Source organism: Platalea leucorodia (genome assembly GCF_965183815.1).
Source record: "Platalea leucorodia genome assembly, chromosome: 3".
NCBI lineage: Eukaryota > Metazoa > Chordata > Aves > Pelecaniformes > Threskiornithidae > Platalea > Platalea leucorodia.
The window spans coordinates 72700231-72721013 of record NC_138825.1 but is presented as its reverse complement, the minus strand read 5'-3'; the positions used below and the strand labels follow the sequence as shown (position 1 = coordinate 72721013).

The following is a 20783-nucleotide window of genomic DNA, read 5'->3' as shown; positions in this document are numbered from 1 at the left end:
GTAAGTAAATTATGAAACCCTTTGCAGTGGTAAAGAACTCACACTCCTCACTGTGGAGATACTCAATTAACTTTCAAATGAAATATGTGACCCTAAATTTCCTGGGTTTGATATTAAAGGATAACAGAAAGCAGGCAGATTTATTACATTAAAACTGAGTTTCTAACTTCAACTATGTTATGAACAATTTTGCAGAAGAACTAAACCTTATTTACAAATGTAAAAACAGAGCTCAATTTGAAACAAAGTGGTACGTCACCTCCAAGGTCTTTTTGTCTCTGGTTTGCAGCACGTATCACAGCAGGGCTTATAGGGAATGAAAAAAACCAAACTAAAGAAAAAAACCCACCATGTCTGGTTTCCTGCTCAAAGAAAAGGACTAATCTATGCTAAACAATTATTGTCAAAACTGGATCTGTAAGTGTTCGGAGTTCCGAGCTTCTGTGGTTTTGCCTGCAATTTCCAAATCAGGAAGAGGCACATGTTGTCAGCTGCATCCACATAGGAAGCCTGATGCGGGATGCTCGCACGCTCAACAGTTCAGTCCTTTCACATCAAGTAAATCCTCCACTTCCCGGATGCACAAAACCTACTCTGTATATGCACTGTGGTCTCATTTGTCACTTCCCAACACAGGCTAATATACATAAGATAACCTGCAAAGTAGCATCCAGCTGCTACTCCTGTCCAAACAAACAGAATGTTCTCAAAAATCATTTGGACTGTTTCCAGCTACAAAAAGAGGGAGGGGAAGTGTTTTAAAAGAAAGGTAAACACTTCAAATTACATAGGAAAGATAAATTTCAAAGATAAACTTATATACACTGGATTTTATTTGGGAAAAAAAAAATCCTCTAACCCACAAATTAACTTGAAAGGTTGGAAGAGGTGTGAAATACAGAGAAATTACTTCAGTTCAAGGATTGTCAGAAGAAAGATGATGTTGGAAAACACACGTCATACACTGTAAAGTGAATACCAGCTGTGTAACCAAATTATCAAAACTATATATATTGCAACTGTAGTTTAAGAAACCTCTTGTACTAAAGAAAATCATTCCAAATCAAAAGCCCATATGAAATGTGATCACCCACACTACAGATTTAGGCTTTTTATGATGAAGAAACATTGCTGTAGCAAAAGTAACACATCCAAAAACAGCTCCCTGAACAAATTCCCATTTATGTTCTTGTTTAAGAAGAGGCAGGGTGTAAGCAAGTAGCTCCCTTCGCTACCCCTCTGAAGCCTGCTGCTTCCCAGATTCCTTCCCCCCGTGGCTGCGCAGGTGGTCTCCCTGGCACACAGTCCCCTTCCCGAGAGGAAAGTTGCTGCCCATGTTTAATACGTTACTGCTGCGAACAAGTTTAGAGGAGCGACTGCCTGTGTCAGAAGGCAGAAATGGGACCAATCACAACTTGTGAGCTGCTGAATGACACCGGCAGTCCTGCCTCTGAAACTTTTGTTATTTCTTCCCCTCAACCTATTTCAATTGTTCCCACAACTTGGTCACAGACTCGGACAAGTTGCCAGAGATCTACAGACACTTCTCACAGCCCGGAGCAGGCTCCTCTGTGCTTCACTAACAGTCACACCAGAGGTAAGGAACCACTCTTCTTTTATGCTTTTAATTCTTACAGCAAAGCACTGTAGCTGTAGGTTTCTTCAAAAACTCCTCTACTCAAATTAACAGCTGTTTATAATTGTTTATCAAAAAATATGGAAATGTAGGCTTTACAGCTCTGAGTCAAACACATAATGCTGTGGGGGACATATTGTAGGGACAATAACGGCAACCGAGATTTTTCTACATGCTGGTGGGACACTAGCTGTCCTTGGACAGATGATTTATATAGGTAGCATGACACCAGAAGGTGAGAAGCTTTCACCATTTTCCTCAGACCTTTGTCTCTTCTTTTAAATTCAATGTGTTTTGGGTTTTGTTTTTTAATACAAAATCCTCAAAGAGACTAATTCACTTGAAGTTTTTTAGAGACATTTTTGTTTCCCCAAAGCTGCCTATCCACAGCCCAGCAAAGGTAAAGCTCTTCCACCATTTAATTCAGAAAAGCATTTGTTTTTTACCTAATGCATTGAGAAAGCAAACCTTTTTTTGCTGTGTGATCAAAAAGTACCCTTAATTAAAAGAAATAAGTGGTTTATAGCAGTACTAGAACTGAAATTATATCATGTTACGCAAACTGCAGTTCAAGCTACAGAATTCATAGAGCATTTTTGCTGTGAATTCCTTTAAAGGTTTGTTTTCTCCTGCTGGTCATTCTAACTGCCAAACTTGTTCTAGAAGGCTTCTAATAACAGATAAATAATTTAGCTAGGATTTGTAACATCATGAACTGAATTTCAAATGCATAAAGTAATCCATTTATTTCCAACTAAGGGAAGTGTGTACACACTGTACAACAAAATACCACCCCAGCTTAAAATCACTGCAAACAAAGAAAGACTGCATCTCAAACAGAAACATGTGACATAAACGACATTTTAAAATTTAGATAAATAAATATTTTTAAAAGGAATATGATTAATGAATATGTAGGTCTCTAGTGTCTTTCTCCTCCTTACAAACATGTTCCCCCCTTCCATGAATTCACACCTTACTACTTACGTATACTTAAGGTTCTGGTTTTAGAAAAGACAGACTCAATACAGACCTTAATTTTGTGAGGCATGTTTTCCCTGTTACTGAATAGACATGCTTAATTCCTTTTCCTATTACTGACTGGTAGGCATCAGACAAAAATATATGCAGGTGCTCAGTTTTGTGCTCAGCAGCCTTGTGCGAGTTTTGAATAGACAAGTAGTGGAAGTGTCTGGACGTCCTGTTACTCATAAGGCAAACAATCTGTTACGAAGTTCTCTAGAAGCTGTTTCCAGGAGGCAGAAGCAGCACTTCAGACCTCCCAGTGCCTTCAAACCAATGCCTACGATGAGCAAGAAGATTCTGAGAGAGAGACAGACAGATTTTTTTTCAAGGCTAAAGTTATATAAAATGTATTTTCAAGCAAAGAGAGGAGTTTGGATTTATTCTACCATGCAGAGAATCCTTCTCTCCTAACACATACACTGCATACACACACCTTTAAAAAGAACAGAGTTCAGGCATACATGCACAGATTGAACACACACAGAAATGTTAACTGCTGTAGGCAGCTCTTTGCTGGAATGCATCCATAGCTACAGCAGGTTAGATGCCCGTTCATCTGAATTCCATCCTGTCACAGAGTTACGTAATTTGAAGTAGATGACAGTGTGGCTCAGCTGTTAAGTTAAACCTAAAAATTTCACACCTGTAACATCCCATGTCACAGACATCCAAACCTGGGTAACAACAGCCGACAGTCGCGACAGAAGCATGTGCTACGCAGCAGATGACAAATGTTAGCAATCAGATGTGAAACACTCCATTTAATTCACAGCAAATAACAGTTATCTGGGTTTTTTTGCCACTCATTTGTCAAGACAACGATGTTATTTGTGTTTAGAGAGATTCAGATTTATGTATATACCACATTTCTGTTTTAAAAAGTTGCATTTATTTCTCATCCTCTGAAGAGGTTAGGAATATAGTGTCTTCATTTTACAATATGAAACTCATTAAAATCAGTTTGTAATGAGATAGCGTAAAGGTGATTTTCGCTGATTTTTTCAGACATCAGCAAACAAATGTATGGGATACACCTACACAGCTATAAGAGCAGCTTTTTATTTGCTTTAAGAATAATTTGATTTAGGAATAGAAACGTATGCCAACTGGAAAGTAATGTTATGTTCCCTAAACTACAAGACTCTTTAGAACTGGAAGATTGCTTTCGCTTTCTAGAGATTGATACATGGCTTAAGACGACTTTCCTGGCATAAAGTTACTTCTCAGAAGCTGAATTTATCTACTATATTCTTCTTTCAATCAATGCCATGTCATTGTCCCCCGAGCCGCTAAAAACGTTAAAAACACAACTTGCAACATCCTCTTCCACTTCTACCTTTTATACAAGCTAGATGTATTTAAATTTTTACTTCAGTTCAAATTGCACTTACCTCATTTCCTATTAATAAGTAGTGTCAAATGAACCACCAGAACCTAAAACCCAACTTGAAACTACAAGGTGTTAGGTACTCAGTGCAGGCAGTGGAGGAAGGAGTTAATTTCCTAAAAGAAAAAACACATTTGCCTATGTAAAAGGCAAATCATACCAACAGATGGGAAAAAGTATACGGTTATTATATGTCTTATTTTGATTAGGGGAACAGATGAGTATGGAGGCTGAAGCACCTGCCCAAGGTCCCACTGCATGGTCCTGCAGCAGTTGCAGGGAATTAACGCAAAGTTAAAAACTAGCCCAAAGCATTAGCTTCCAGGCTACTCTAATGGACCAGCACACAGATAATAAGTCCCAGGTATCCACGAAGTATGTGGATAACTTCCAAAAACCAAAATGCCAAGCATGGTGTGTTGAAATATTGATCAGTGTAATTCCTTGGTATCTACACCTTTCGCATTCTCATCGACTTGAAATACAGGTAAAGGCTCTTACTGGCTATCTTGCTTCCAGAACACTGAGAACATCAAAGCTAGTCAAAAGAAAGGTTGTAAGAGGAATAAATTAATAAGAGGGGGAGAAAAAAACAGAATCTAAATTAAAGTGTGAGCCTTCCCCCATCCTCTCCCAAACACATGAAAAATATTGACACGTCAGTACAAAATAGACTTTAAAACAAAAGTTAAAAGAAGGATAAAATGAGTTTGCTTTTCCTGTTACCGGAACTTCCCAAACTCTATGTGCTGAATTGTTGCTTCTTCCCCCATCCCAAGGAAATGTTTTCTGCATGTGATTGAAAAAAATGACATTATATGCCACAAGTCAGCCTCTAGCTCTCTTCAATGACTTAATGTACTCCAGCTACAGTTTTGTCTTTCCCCTTGCACAATTCCTTGCTCTTTTTCCACACTCTCACTCTCTTCCTTTGCTCATTTTCTTCTTCTACTTTCCTCCCTCAATCTGTCCTCTCCTGCACTACTGTCTGCATTCTTGCCTTCACCCATTCCAGTCTTTGTTTTCAACCTCCAGCCCTTTCTTTCCCCTTTTATGCTTTCTTCTTAATAAATAAATAAACAAACAAACTTTCCTCTTTCTGCAGTCAAGCTGTTGAATTGGCTAATATCCTTAATACCCTTGTTCACTGACACAACTGCCTAGTGCAACTCTCGGCCTAAAATCAGAATAAGCAACAGAATTCTGCATCCCTAGCACAGGTAAACAGAAAATCCAGCTGCTGGGCTAAATCCTAGCAAGTCACCTCCATACTGTGTATTTTTCTGTAAAAAGAAGAAAAATTAAAATCTACAACATACCTTTATAAATCACTTCTGTACTTGAAAACCTGCAAGCAACTTCTGTTCTATCATTGGAAACTTTTACTTAGTGAACCAAATTAACAGTAGTGAGACCCTCTAGAGGTCTCTAGAGTTAATTCAGACTGCTTCCTTCTTCACTCCCTTCTCACCCCTCATCTTCCTCACACAAAAAAGGATATTTTTCAGACTTGGAGATCTCAACTGTAGTGACTCCACACTGCTGATGAGGAGGTATTTTACAGCAGGGTTCAAAACAAAGCAATGCAACTTAGAATAAAATATATACATTAACACAGGACAGCCAGTGAAGATGACAAGCATGCCTACACATCAACTGTGTGTAGCAGCTGCTGTGCACAGGCAAAGCTTTAAAACTCTGCAACGTGTTCTCCTCTGGGGGCCACACAATCCACAGGCAATGGTAACAAAGGGCTCCAGGTTCAACTCAACTCACAGCATTTAGTCCTGCACGCAGGGTTCTTTTTTGCTTTGGCACTATACACACAAATCTTTAAACTTACCTCCTCTGACCATGCAGAGAATGCCTCTTCCTGCCTACGAGTATCGTACTGCTCACACAAACAGCTAGAGGAATTTCTTAGGCCAGCTAATTTTTAGTAAGAGTCCTAAACACATACTAGACCAAGGATCACATAACTTGATGGTACTTTTTGCATCACTACGTTTATGGGGTTTGAGACATTTATTTTCAATGGATGAACTGAATTACTGCGTTTTGGGGACATCTCATTGTAAAAGTCTATGCAAGAGACCATTACACAATATTACTTTTTAACAATGCCTTTTCAGGGCTTCACTTGGTCGTATGGGACAGCAACAAATCAAATATGTCAAACCTCTTCTATTCCACTGATATCACTGCTGCATTTAGTAAACATATGACAGGAAACAGGCTGTGTCTAAAATTGCTGTGGCATTTCGAAAGGGGCCAAATTTATCCCGTGTGACTTCAATGGAGTCAATGCAGTTGCACGAGGAACGAGCATGGCCCACAGTTTTCACTTTGGTCACATACCTCCTCTCATTGTGAAGGACACCCAGGAACAAAGATAAAAATAACCTAATACAAATCAGGGAAACAGTCACATGCGGGTGAAGAAGGAAGCAATAATTGTGATCAGTGACTCATTCTAGGGCACCAGGTGTAGGGGATCCCCTACACAGTAACATATGGGGTCAGCCACATGACCTCTTCCTGTAGATTTGTGCTGTGCATAAGACGATCCTTTCGCATCCATTAACACCACTGGATTAAACACACAACTGCACAGCAATGAAGCCAGCACTTTCTCTTGTGCAATCCTTGGTCTCGTCACACATGAGTAACGCCGACTTTAAAAAAATGTCAAATATGGTTTGCCCTTTTGCTGCACTTTCCTTTAAAGAAGTGGTGTGTGCATGCATAATACTTCTTAATATTGACCTAAAACACCGACAGGGGACTAAATAGGAGAGAACAGCGCCCATTTGTGGCAATGGTCAGCCTTCATTTCAGTGTAATTATTTTTCAGGCTGTCCATTTTGACCTTGATAGCCACCCATATGCAGCTGTGTTACTGAATCTGTTTCTCTTTATGCACACTTTAGGTGGGTGACAGCACCATGGAGGATTAACAAGCAAGGTATGTGTTTATTAGTTGAAGCCATGCACTTGTAAAGACAAACTTGCTGAAATACAGACACAGAATTTGCTTCCTTTGCTTATTAGAAAACTTCTCCCACAGACAGGCTTAGTAGGTAAAACAACATGTAGGTGTTCTAAAAATTTGCAATTCCATGAGCTTTTAAATCAAGGAAACCAAGTTACTTTGTTTTGACCTTTCCTCATCCCTTCTTTACACTGTTTTCTAGCCATAAAAGGTATACATTTTACCTTCCCCCCCCCTTTTTTTATTTAAAATATCCTTTCCTATCGCCTGTCTGGTAATGTATGTTCAATGCTAACGTCATTGTGACAGCTCAACTGAGCCTTCTGACCTATTGCCTGCTCCCTCGGCAACATCCCTCCACTCATTCCAAAGGGAAGAGTAATTTTTTTTTTTTTCCCCCTCCCCGAGAGATCTCGCCTATTGTGGCCTTGCATCTGTGATGCCCAACCAGCTAATATTGCCTTTTACAGAAGCACTTCAAAGACCCAGGCCCTTGCCCCCTGAGTCACGCAAGGGAAACATATGCAGCAACACAGCAGTGCAGGTGTTAGCATGTGTGCAGTCAAATCTAATGCAGTATACAGAAATGGACTTATTGTGCATATACAAAAGGTAAAAACTCATGCTGTTCCTAGTCCTTCTGAGGGCCCCAAGAAATACAGCTGCCAGGAAGAAGACAGATATGTTGCTGTAGCAGGTCATACGCAGCCCAAAGACCACAGGTTGCACACACCCTGCATTAAAAAAAAAATGACAAGTTGTGATGAAGTCATCCGCAGGAAATACTGTTCTCTGTGCGGTGTCTGTCGCACAAGATAGTTACGCAAACTCTTCTGTACTAGCGTAAACCCATTACTGGTTCATCTACCCTGCCTTGTCTAAAAGAGCATGAACAGCCTAATGCACTGCAGCCCATACTGGGCTGGGAGAGCAAATGTGTCTTCAGCCAAGTCACTTGAGAATTCCTGTGCACGTCTTGCTTTTACTGCACTTAGGGCAGACAGTGACCAGCAAAGAGCTAAGCAGAATATACTTGGCAAGCACTTTAACTGCTTAAGTAGATGAAAACAGGTACAGCATAAAGTCAAACAAAGCTGAAAAATTACAGTCCGTCTGAAAGTAAGTTCCTGGTGTGTGTTTTGTTCACAACAAAGTTAAGATCAACTATAGCTCAAAACATCATAACAAAATCTCAAGTTCAATTTTAGGAGGAGAGGTCATCACATGGAATCCTCTAAAGGTATTACACTATCTGGTTTCTTTCAAAAGTCTCTTTAAATACCCACACTGCCGCTGGCACTGAAAGCACACATATTCTGCTCATACAGGACCATTTGACTCTACAGCCTCACATGGAGGGACTAAAAAAGAAGAGTCTGAAAGACACTTCTGTTTCATTTTAAGGTTTTTCCATTTACCCACATCTAAAGACAAATTCATGGACAACAAAGTATCTCTGATTCAGACAGGATCATCACGTAATTTGAGCAGCAGATACCTAAGCAACGGTTTTCTGTTATGTGGCATATATGAGCAGATACGAAGTTTATATACCCCCCCACCCACCCAAAAAAAAAGAGGACAAGGAGAGGCCTTCTGTGAAAGGTATGATCACTATATAAATTCATAAAACTTATAGGAGCAAGTGCAGCTTTAGCAGTAAAGTTTGAGAGATGCATATATCATCACCATCTTGAAAACCAGTTTTTCACATTGCGATAGCACCTACAGAATCCACCTCACTATGAGCTAAACAAGCATATATCAAAGCCAGCCTCTTGCCATGGAAGGGTCGTACAGGAGGGTTTTAAAACTCCCAATAAGTAGCTGTGGTGTAAGACACCCTGTGCTTCCATCTGCCATTAAAAAGGGGGAAAATATACTTGCAACACTCACTTAAGAGACAAAGTTATATACATGCTTTATTTTGTTCCTCATAGCAGTCCTCTGCCTTTGCACTTACATTTTGTTACACATTGTCCTATGTGTATACAAAAAAAAATTTTAGTCCTTACTCTGTTTTGTCTGTTGAGAAATATACTAGAATTCCCTATGGCAGTGATGCATTAGCTTTTAATTACTCACCATAAATAATTTTTACTTGGAACAGAAACGCTTCAACAATATTTCTTTTCCTCCCTTCCAGAATAAGGTACTGGTAAGTCAGATTATCTGTCCGGGTCAGTAACAGCCAGCAGTAATATCCAGATCTTCTGGCTGAAAGATCTGTGACTCTAGCCATATCATCAGGCTTTCACGTGTGCTTGAACAAATAACGAGTGGGGGGTGGGAGGGAGTCAGCCATGGCCTTTTCACTGACTGTAAAGGATAGAGATCAGGATCTAAAGCAATGATCTGGGTAAAACCCACAAATGCACAATTTCGACTTTACAATTCCTCACCACTGCTAAGAAGCAGGCGCTTGGTAGCCTTCAGGAGGAGAAGCACAATACAACACAAATCTAAACTTGAAAAACAAAATTTTGAAAAACCTGTTTTAAAGTAAAAACACTGTAAAGGCAATCTATTTACTTCAGGCTTTTTAGAACTTTAAAACAATCTCCATTTGCACTCATCAAAACACTTTACTTCTGCATTTCTAACTCTTCACTTTCCTGCTTTCCCAGCTCCACAAAGGCTGTCTAAAACAAAAAGAGAAGATAACAGGCACTTTGCACTGTTCCTGACAACTTCTCTTCTTTCCTGCACTCCTAAAACCTCTGATTTGTGCCCTCTGCTTTCTTGTTGCCATGGAGAAGGTCCAATACATAACCCGCTCTGCTCTGAGGAGAGCCTCAACTATTGAGGTCAACCCACAAGCACGCCAAAGGCTCCAAGAGCTCTTTGTGAATTTCTGCCTGATTTTAATTTGCCTCTTGCTGATCTGTATCATTGTGATGCTCCTCTGAAGTTCCAGCACTTCTCTGCACTGTCCTCTAGGAAAGTCACCCCAGAGGGAAGAGACCTACACCCGCAACTCCCAATGCAAGGATCCTCTTGTGAGAGGGGCTAGCACTTGGACTAGAGCTGTATTCCAACCATCGCACTACTCTATTACTACCTGCTACATGTATTAAAAACACACTTCTGTGCAGAACAGTGTTGAGAGCCTGTTGTTACAAAGCTGTGCATGATCTAATTTGTCTGTCTCAGTCAAGAGATGTCTTTTCTGAATGGGGTAAAGTACTGCCTCTTCATAGAGTTGGTAAGTTCCTCAATGTTTTAGCCAGATCACACAAACATCAACTTCACTTTTTGGGGGCCTGAGTGTTTTTAAATTTCTCTGAAAATCCTTAAGCCCTTGGAGGGGTTCCAAATTTGGCCCATGTCCACCCAAAGACGACCTACAGGCACACAGCCCTTAACACATCCTAGGAAAAATTCTGCTCTGCTTACTTCAAGGTGCTGCATCTCTGCATTATCAACTGAAGGCATTCAAATTCTTGCCGTGATTTTAAGGGAATATGAAAATAAACAAAAAATGTCTTCTAACCCAGAAATAAAAACTATTTCATATGCTTTTCTCCCTATTTAAGGGATCTTAGAGATATATAAAGTATGTATATATGTGTGTATATACACACATACAACTTGGATCTAAAAAAAAAAAAGGCAACTTCATTTGCAGTATTTTTCACTAGATACATCCTTACAGAAGTAAGTGACATCTGGAAAGTTTTTTCACTATGTTCTTCAGAAAAATCGACAGTACCGCACTGGTATCAAAGATTTAATTTTCTATAGTCATTTAACTGACATAACAATTGGCACAACTCAAAAGTAATTCTGAGTTATTAATATTTGGCTTCAGACAACTTTATGATGGCCTGCTGTAATTTATGCAATAATCTCCTTAGTTTAAAACTACAGAAAACTTGGTATTTGCCAATGTCACACAAGGTGGCTTGTACCTGATGTGGTGAAGAAAAAGGTTTAGGTCACTCTTACTGCTGTGATTGAAGCGTATCATACAAATGCAAGTAACACCACCACCCTCAACTGCAAATGCCTGTTAGAGAACAAGCAAGTACTTTCCTAAAATAAATGATACGTACCATTATGCACAGGGGGGAAAGCAGCGCAGAAATATCTTTTCAACATGTAAACCACAGTCTATAAACATAAAAGATGAAGTTTCTCCTCCAGCAGTTGTCAGTAACAAGAGTGAGCAGTAGACTTCAAACTCTCCCATGTGTTGCTGGTATTAAGCTAAATTCCTAGAAACTTTATGCACTATTCAAATTTAAAGAGAGCTCAAGAATCAACAGAGGCCAAACGGACATCTATTTTTTAAACAGGCATCTTTCTATACCACCCTACGTGAGCAATCCTATTGATGAATACAGAAAATCAAAACAGTTTTATCTTAATCTTGTATTCTGCCTTTGAGACTTAATATTTCATGAGTAGAGGCTGATAATGACCAGCTGAGCAGGAGGGGAAGAAACCTTTGAAAAAACTACATACTCAATGGAATGCAAGCAAATCCAGTGGTGATGCACTTCCTAACTGGCAAACAGATGTGCTGAGACCAGACCTCTGAAACAAGGTTAATCACTAAAGGAAATTGCTTAGCTACTGTATGAGGATTAGGGCAAGCACTGATGAGATCGGCAACACACCCCCTCCCTGCAAGTTAGTGTATGAATATTACCGATTCGAACTGTCAATGTGAATCTCAGTGTCCATTTCGTGCATTCTGACCACTCTCACAAATGCATGAGACTTTAGTAAGCGCACTTTCCCTATTAATTCTTCTTCTTAAGAAAAGCTGCAAACACAGTGCACTTCCGTGGGAAAAAAATAGAAAAACCTGAAGTTACTTTCTTCTCTTTTTAAATCTATATTTTTGTAATGGATAGGGTTTCCAGTTTTAGTTTGCTTTGGAGGTGTTTCAAGAAACTTCAATGGGAAATAGACAACAGTTTTACAGCATAGAAAACTCCCTGAAGAAAAAAGGTGTTAAGAGTAAAATATCAACACATACATTCTGAGGACATGTTGGGATTATAGGTTTCACAAGCCAGTAATATATAGAAGGAAAGCATTGCAAACAAAATAAAAACCCCACCCCCCCTCATAGAAACAAACCCACCACTTTCCTCTTATGTGCCTGAAAAGCCATTATTTATTTAAAAACAGTAAACAAGAACAAAACCAAGGTATAAATAAGCTGGAAGCCCTACTGTTATTTTACAGCAATGCAGATAAATTGCATGTACTGTATGGTTCATTTGTGTCTTAGGGTTCTGCTGATCAGAAAAACTGCTACCATTCTCTATATCACTAAATGTCAACTGAACCCAGAGATTAAAAAAATAAAACCTTTTGTACATAGTACATTCTTCTTTGTATACTTACATAGGCTTTAAAATTAACATCTACTGGTTTTTTTATTTATTAAAATGACTGCTTGAAAATATTTTAATGCATAAAATAAGATACTTAAGTACAATTCCATTTAGAAATCTACTTATTAAAGTTATGTGAAAAAGAGCTAGTCATCACACAGCTTTCTGATTGTGTATACCTCTGTTATTCTGCTTTGGTTTTCAACAGTAGCCCTGCCTATTTTGTGATGTCCAGATCACTTAACACATACTTAATTTACCCTCACCAAATAGTGCACATAAATAATCCTAATGAATTTTATGAAAGTGTAATCAAAAAGTTCACTACTTTTATGAGCCATAATAAAAATTCCAAACACAGCATGTAGCTTGGATTAAGTTTTCATTTCTCTTTTCCACACCACTCAAGGCTATGTCTTTTTGCTAATTTCATCTTACACACTGGTAGACAGCCAAACAGCAACAATCTGGTATTACTCTTCCCCCCCCCCCCCAAATGACATAAACTGCCGTGGCAATTTTACGCTGAGAAAGAGCTGAAGCAGGAACAAGAATATGCTGGTTTCAAAGACGTGTCTCCTCAGCCGGCTCTTCAGCAAGTATTGATAAATTTACCCATTTTTCTCTAGGTGAAGACACAATCCATTTCAGAATTAGAAATTTTGTTCTGATCAAGACTAGTCAGTAAGGCACTTTAGAGGGCAGCAGATACTTGAATTTCTTTATTAACTAATCTCCATCCATTTAGCAACGATTGCCCTTACTGCATTTAGCAACTGATTGCCCTTATTGCAGAACTGAACCACTCACTTGACAGGTAAGTGTAAAATAGGCTTAAACAAAATTTTTCACAGAACATGCACAAAACGTTTGCCCCCCCAGCGTAAGAAACTTTTATGTAAGTTTTGCTACAAATACACACAGAACAATAATCATGTCAGACATACGCACTCATGCCAAGATGTACTTTACCTATATCCTCTCTGCCAAAATTAGAGCAGAGTAATGAACACATTCATTCTTGTTCATATCTGTCCAGAAATGAACAAGAATAAATGTGCTCATTACTCTGCTCTAATTACATGTTAGAGACCAGACACCTGTATTTGTATGGCTATTAATAAATAGTGTCTGTCAGAATACAACTAGAAAATATTTGTGAAGTCCTACAAGATCCACAGATATCTTTTATTTAACAACAAATGTCGTCCTTTTAGCTTTGACCTAGATGTTAAAAGCTAAGGAAAAAAAAAAAAAAATATCCATTTTGGTTATGGAAGGAGATCAGTGAACTAACACCTCTTGTTCATTGCAACGATTACAAACAGAACAACCTATTTATAAGGATTCCTTTAAAAACTGATGCTCATCTCAGTAAGAACCCTGGTAATTTAAATTATTTAAAACAGGCACAAGATTTATTGTGATATCTCACAGTTTAATCAAACCGATTGCTTTATAAGCCCCTTATATTTCTTATATAAGATAAAAGAATGCCAAAAGTTCCATTTTTGTATAAAATATAAAGCTATAAAACACTGCCCTCTTGTGATCTTCCCTAAAAACTTAGCTGGTTATTAAAAGGAAGTTTTGGCAACATTTCACTGTTAGGGCTGAGTGGTCCTATTTGTTTCTTTCATTTATACATATATAGTTCTATATATAAAACACAATTGCTAAGTTATTAATACTATCTTAAAATAAGCTATTGCGTATGTGCTATTAAAAGCACTAAGGATGCATCCTCTGCCAGCCCAATCTAGATTCTTAATAAGGCATTTGCAAAGCCACAATGAATCCTAGACAGCACACTGCTGGCAAAACGCTACCTACCACGCTGCACGATGCCAAACCCTAGAAGGGTAGGAAACACTCCTGTTAACAGAGGTACATTTTGCCCAGATGAGAAAGTTGTCTTTCTGGTTTGGGTGTTTGGGGTTTTTTTGGGTTTTTTGTTTTTTTTTTGTTTTTTTTGTTTTGTTTTGTTTTGTTTTTTTTGGTTTTTTTTCCCCACCTACAGAGATCTTTCAAAAGTAAATTTTCAACATCTATTGCAGCAACAGAGTAAGTCTTGAGAATAGCCATTTTTTTTTTGAAAATCAAATGGGCCTGAAAAGTACCACACACATTAAAAAAAGTAAATAAAGAGCCAAACTGTATAAAATTCAAGTCCTTTCTCCACTAATCAGTTCTTCAGAAGTTCTTCAGTAGTGAAATGAAAGCTATCATTAACTCTAATATTATTGTTTTTTATTTTTAAGGTATTTGGAAAAAAAAAAAAGGCATCCAGATTCCTTTTTTGGAAAAAAAAAATCTAGTTATTATAAATAAACTTTTTTTCTTAAGTGGCAGAAACTAAAACCAGGTAAACAGCTGAAGACACAATGAAATTTATGTGAACCTACATTGCTTAGAGCAACCCAAAGCTACGATCAAGAGTCTGCCGCGAGCACAAGAGGGCAGACTGATCCACATTATGGATCTTGCTAACAACAGAGGTCTCAACCTGCTACTCAATTTTCTGCTGATTGTCTTGGTTCTGGTGCTCGCATTTATCCTTGTGAAGCTGATGTGAGCCTCTATGAGGCTCCGCTTCCATCTCAAATCTTGTTTTAAGGGTTTTGCAATGATAATGTAGACACTTCAAACTACCTGAATATAATTATGCAAAGACTGCAGAGACCGAAATATCTGACAGTTCGAGAAAGTGTTCACATACCTATTTAATCAGAATGCGATCCCAAAAGCTGCGCACAATTATCTACCTGCCACTGAGTAAAGAAAGCGTCTAGGGCCTTGCTGAGTACATGAAGAAATCCAAGTATGCAGCAGCAGTTACTGTAGTTTTCCACTGCTACAGCTGACTTGTATTTAAAGATCTACAACAGATCAGCAGCCTTCAAAGAACATCATTTCTGCAAAGGGGAGAGCAGAAATCAAATTTTAAAAACGGGATTTCCACAGAACATGTACTTCATGGGAAATGACACAGGTACAGCAGGAAGGCAGAATGAAACCCGTACGTTGGGTTGACAGCACACATCAAATTACCCGTGGAGAGCAAAAGCAGAAATACTGTAGATGGAAACGACGATATCCATGAAAAGCAGCTTGCAGCAGCTGAGATGGGGATAAGTTAAGTTTAAATATGAAAGCATAATTATCAGTTACACCTTTTCTGACACCTACGGTTCACAGCAACACCTTAAAAGCCAGAAGCCATTAGTGTTATCCAGCAGTATCAAAAGAAGCAGCTGTCAAAACAACTGAAAAACAACCAACCATTAAAAAGGGCTATCATAACTGTGCCTACGAAGCCCTTAACATCATCACGTGCATGAGCAGTAGGTGCATCCGCACAAATGCAAGTGTGCTACATCCTTAACAAGCCGGATTTACCACTTAGGCACAGGTCAAGTGTGCAGCGTGGGAGCTCTCAAGCCGTATTTGACATACCACTTGTTACTTGCCAGTGCAATCACCCAGCCCATAGCTTGTCCTCACATTCAGCATACAACATAAGCTTCTTACAGGACCTTCGTCTACGGCCCTTTACAGGATGACGTACTTTCCCCACAGGTCCCTGGGAAGGACAGTGACCAAGAAGAGCTTGCTTCCGCTGGAGTTATTTGCCCAGAAGGTAGCTGAGATTTGAGATACACCTGAGATATGCTGGGAAAGAAGGTGGCCAGATTGGGGCCAAACAGCTTACTCTTAGCATCTCTCTTTCCCAAGTACAATGTGGGAACAAAGTCCACCACACATATGCATTGTAAAGTAAACAATGCCACACATACGCATATCAACAGTCTCTTGCACACACGCAAAAGAGGCAGATGTTGCTCATGGGGCGGGCAAAACCCCAGCTTCCAGCCTTCTACTGCCAACAGCACATCCCTGATTCAGCACGTATACTGTCGATGCAGCACTTCTCATAAGTGCTGAATATACTACAGAGCTGATCTACTCATGTTCACACTGAGGATTTCCAGACGATTACTGTTATTGTGGTGTGGTTCAGTTATCTGGAAGAGACCCATCTAAATTGAATCTACAAAAAGATTTTTCACAGGAAAAAGACAGTATGTCTAGGGAAACAAAGTTTATGTGAGTTCTACCATTAACAGGCATCCACGTTCCACTCTATGCTACCTGCTCCAAAGCTTACGCACCACTAGCTGGGGCAGCACGGATACTTAAAATGAAAGCTTTTCTCTCATCTGCTCTGAAATATGTGCAATAAACATTTAAAATAGCTTCTGCAAACTACACATCTATGGCTTTTTATGTTGATACAGTAATAGCAATTCCTGTCTGTTTGCATTTAAAGCAAAAAACTTTGCCCAGCTACATCACTATAAGCACTTTATCACTTATTTTGATAATCTTGAATTATTCTGCTTTTTAAAAAAAAAATCTGTAAATTTATATACAAGGGATATATGTTGTAACAGTTACATAGTTATGTATTATTTGGGAGGATTTCTGCTGGTGCTTGACATAGATGGCACAAAGCATACCACAACCACAGAAAATTATATGAAGCCCACTCTAGTCTAAAGAAGAATAAAAATGGTTTCCCAACAAAATGGCAATTCACCGATACACTGCTTGGGCTGGTACAAAGCTTATTGTCTGTATGCTCATAGAATCACAGAATCATTAAGGTTGGAAAAGACCTTTAAGATCATTGAGTCCAGCCATTAACCTAGCACTGCCAAGTCCACCACTAAACCATGTCCTCGAGCACCACGTCTACCCTTCTTTTAAATACCTCCAGGGATGGAGTCTCAACCACTTCCCTGGGCAGCCTGTGCCAGTGCCTGACTACCCTTTCGGTGAAGAAGTTTTCCCTAATATCCAACCTAAACTTCCCCTGGCGCAGCTTGAGGCTGTTTCCTCTCATCCTATCCCTTGTCACTACGGAGAAGAGACCGACCCCCACCTCGCTACAACCTCCTTTCAGGTAGTTGCAGAGAGCAAGAAGGTCTCCCCTCAGCCTCCTCTTCTCCAGGCTAAACAACCCCAGCTCCCTCAGCCGCTCCTCATAAGACTTGTGCTCCAGACCCTTCACCAGCTTCCTTGCCCTTCTCTGGACACGCTCCAGCACCTCCATGTCCTTCTTGTAGTGAGGGGCCCAAAACTGAACACAGTACTTGAGGTGCAGCCTCACCAATGCCGAGCACAGAGGCACTATGACCTCCCTGGTCCTGCTGGCCACACTATTCCTGATACAGGCCAGGATGCCATTGGCCCTCTTGGCCACCTGAGCACACTGCTGGCTCATGTTCAGGCGGCTGTCAACCAGCACCCCCAGGTCCTTTTCTGCCAGGCAGCTCTCCAGCCACTCCTCCCCAAGCCTGTAGCCTTGCATGGGGTTGCTGTGACCCAAGTGCAGGACCCGGCACCGAGCCTTGTTGAATCTCATACAGTTGGCCCCGGCCCAACGATCCAGCCTGTCCAGGTCCCTCTGTAGGGCCTTCCTACCCTCCAGCAGCTCAACACTTCCACCCAACTTGGTGTCATCTGCAAACTTACTGAGGGTGCACTCGATCCCCTCATCCAGATCATCAATGAAGATATTGAACAGGACTGGCCCCAATACTGAGCCCTGGGGAACAGCACTCATGACCGGCCGCCAACTGGATTTCACTGCATTCACCACCACTCTCTGGGCTCGGCCGTCCAGCCAGTTTTTAACCCAGCGCAGAGTGCACTTATCCAAGCCGTGAGCAGCCAGCTTCTCCAGGAGAATGCTGTGGGAGACAGTGTCAAAGGCCTTACTAAAGTCCAGGTAGACAACATCCACAGACTTCCCCTCATCCACTAAGTGGGTCACCTTGTCGTAGAAGGAGATCAGGTTAGTGAAACAGGATCTCCCTTTCATAAACCCATGCTGGCTGAGCCTGATCCCCTGGTTGTCCTGCACGTGCCGTGTAATGGCACTCAAGATGATCTGCTCCATGACCTTACCCGGCACCGAGGTCAGGCTGACAGGCCTGTAGTTCCCCGGATCCTCTTTCTGTATATTCAAAAGTTTTCCTATCTTAGGGAAATCACTGTGACAGTTTAACAGCTAAAATTAGACAAATGAGTTAGCCCTGACGAAAAATAAAAATCACATATTCCTTTTTAATAAAAAGAGAAAGAGGAGTCTACTGCCACCAACAATCACGTACTTCCAGATCCAAAATTACATACAAAGGAAGCCTGTAAGAAATTCTGCAATTAACATGTAGGAACAACCGCAAGAAACAACCCCAGCAGCCTCCTCCCAGCCAGCAATGAACATTACAGAATCTTCAACGAATGTTGAAATACGCTGCTGAAACTGAAACATGCATTCTCCTGAGACGATATATAAAATTGGCAAGTTATCAGTTAACCAATGCCAAGTCTCTTTTTGCAATCAAGCATGGTCAAAGTTTGGTTTCCCATCATCTGCTAGTGCTTACTCCAGACTGAGCCCACATATGCACTATAACGAACGCAACCCCAGTTGTTGGTCTACCAACTTTGCAGCAAAAGGAACCGAACATAAATGCATAATTGTGGCTCACAGTGGAGGAGTTCGCTCAGCTAACTAAAGGTGATAGCTCTTCATGTTAGAAAGTTTTATCTTGCAGAAAAGTATAGTTTCATCAAAATGTGTCATGGGAAAAATGTTTATATTAATCAGTTTTAGTTTTCTGATCTGCCAGGATCATAAGAAAAACTAGTTTTGAGTTGACATTTAAGAATAAAGTTTTCTGTCACAACAATATTTTGAAGAATGCTGTAACTTTTTCTTTCAAATAAAATTTTACAACTTGTTTACCAGTGTTTAGGTATACATGCAGTTTACTTTCTTCCTTCTCTGTTCTGAAATGAAGACTGTTGTAGGATCTCTAAATCTCTCAAGGCATTAAAATTTCATTTCCAGTAACTTTTATATATATGGTATGAACAAGGCAGTGTTTTCCTCATTAAAGAGAAAACAGTAAACCAGATACATTAAAGGAAAAAGATGCACTTAAGCAATTTCCATCTATTATTTCTGCTATATTATGACACAAATTAGCATGCCATGAAGAAATCATACAGATGTCCCATACACTGGAAAGACACAGATTCATCATGTGATGCCTACAACATTGTATAGAGCTAATAAGCAGATATGCAGCCTTCTGAAACCCTCCTTATTCTATTACCTTCCACAATTTTAAAGGCACACTTCCGTTTTAAACCTCATTTCTGGACTAGCATACAGTATGTACCTAGGTACATTCAGATAACAGGATAGATAATAGGATCAGGCTTTAAGAAATACCTTTATATGAAAACATACAGCCTTTTTATCCAGATTTGTATGGTCTCCCAGTTCAGTAAATGGGGACCTCTGTCACATATTATAAGCATTTTTTCCCTTAACACAGGCCTAATCACACAATTCCTTACTTTGGAGGTTAAAAAGAAGGAAAAAAGGTATTCAATGGTCATGTCTGCTCAAAGATCAGCTGTACACTGAAAATAATTAAGTGTATGGTGAAATATAAATTCTGCAGGGAAATTATTTTAATTGAAGTACTGTTAAAATCTGTTCCTTGGAAATGTGTAGGAGAATGTTTATCTTCAAAAAGTATACATTAAATAGTACACATTAGCTAGAGAAAAGAGTTTTCATATACAACTCCATGATGTTACACAATAACCATAGACCAGATCCTCCCCGGAGATTTATTTCCGAAATGTACAAACATCACACCCACAGCTGAACAACGCGCCTTCTCTGAAGAGGCATTCTGTTGATCCACAGCATCTTTTCTGCACTTGCAAACCTGACCATGTTCTGAAAGAGAATCTCCACAAAGCTGTAGGTCTTCTACCCCACGCTCTGAGCTTCCCTTACAATGCACAGTAAACATATTATTTTAAAAATCATGGTTTACAATTGGAATGGAAAAGCCACATTATAGGCTTTTTAATTTCGGGAGCAAAGTGTAACAAAGTGTAACAAAAACCCAACAGGTAGATGCTGAGTTCGGTTAAATTCAGCCTATTAAGGAAGCAAAGCATCTTAATTTTGAGAGCAATTAACCTTGGAACAGCTTGTAAGGGCTGTAATACATTACCCTTTACAGTAAACTTAAATTCAAAGCTTGTCTGATTTATAAAAATAAACCCTAATTCAGAGTTTTGTGGGGTAAACTGTCTATACTGGTCTGTAAAGGCACAAAAATTTATTTGTAGACTGTATTATTAAGTCCAATAGCTGTTCCTGAAACATCAGTCCTCAAAACCAACTCAGAAAATTGTTGCAGTCTGTTCTTGCTTCATTAGTGATAGCTGCCCTCTATAGTCTCTCCCTCTACCAGCCTACCTTAAAGATACACAAAGCTGCTCTAGATTCTC

The 20783-nt window shown here is 39.6% G+C and overlaps 2 protein-coding genes and 1 long non-coding RNA gene across 4 annotated transcripts in view; 2 read left to right on the top strand and 1 right to left on the bottom strand.

Moving 5' to 3' along the window:
• Window positions 1-20783, bottom strand: part of CEP85L (centrosomal protein 85L) — a 126598-nt gene that overhangs the window by 52966 nt on the left and 52849 nt on the right. The gene's annotated exons all lie outside the window — the stretch shown is intronic.
• On the top strand, window positions 1498-17267 carry LOC309588105. The gene is made up of 3 exons (XR_014227672.1): window positions 1498-1597; window positions 6980-7014; window positions 14654-17267. It is a non-coding gene; the product is annotated as an uncharacterized lncRNA (long non-coding RNA).
• Window positions 9792-9950, top strand: PLN (phospholamban; the record flags this gene model as incomplete). The annotated part of the gene is made up of 1 exon (XM_082306960.1): window positions 9792-9950. One exon carries the CDS (start codon window positions 9792-9794, stop codon window positions 9948-9950), a length of 159 nt encoding a protein of 52 aa, XP_082163086.1.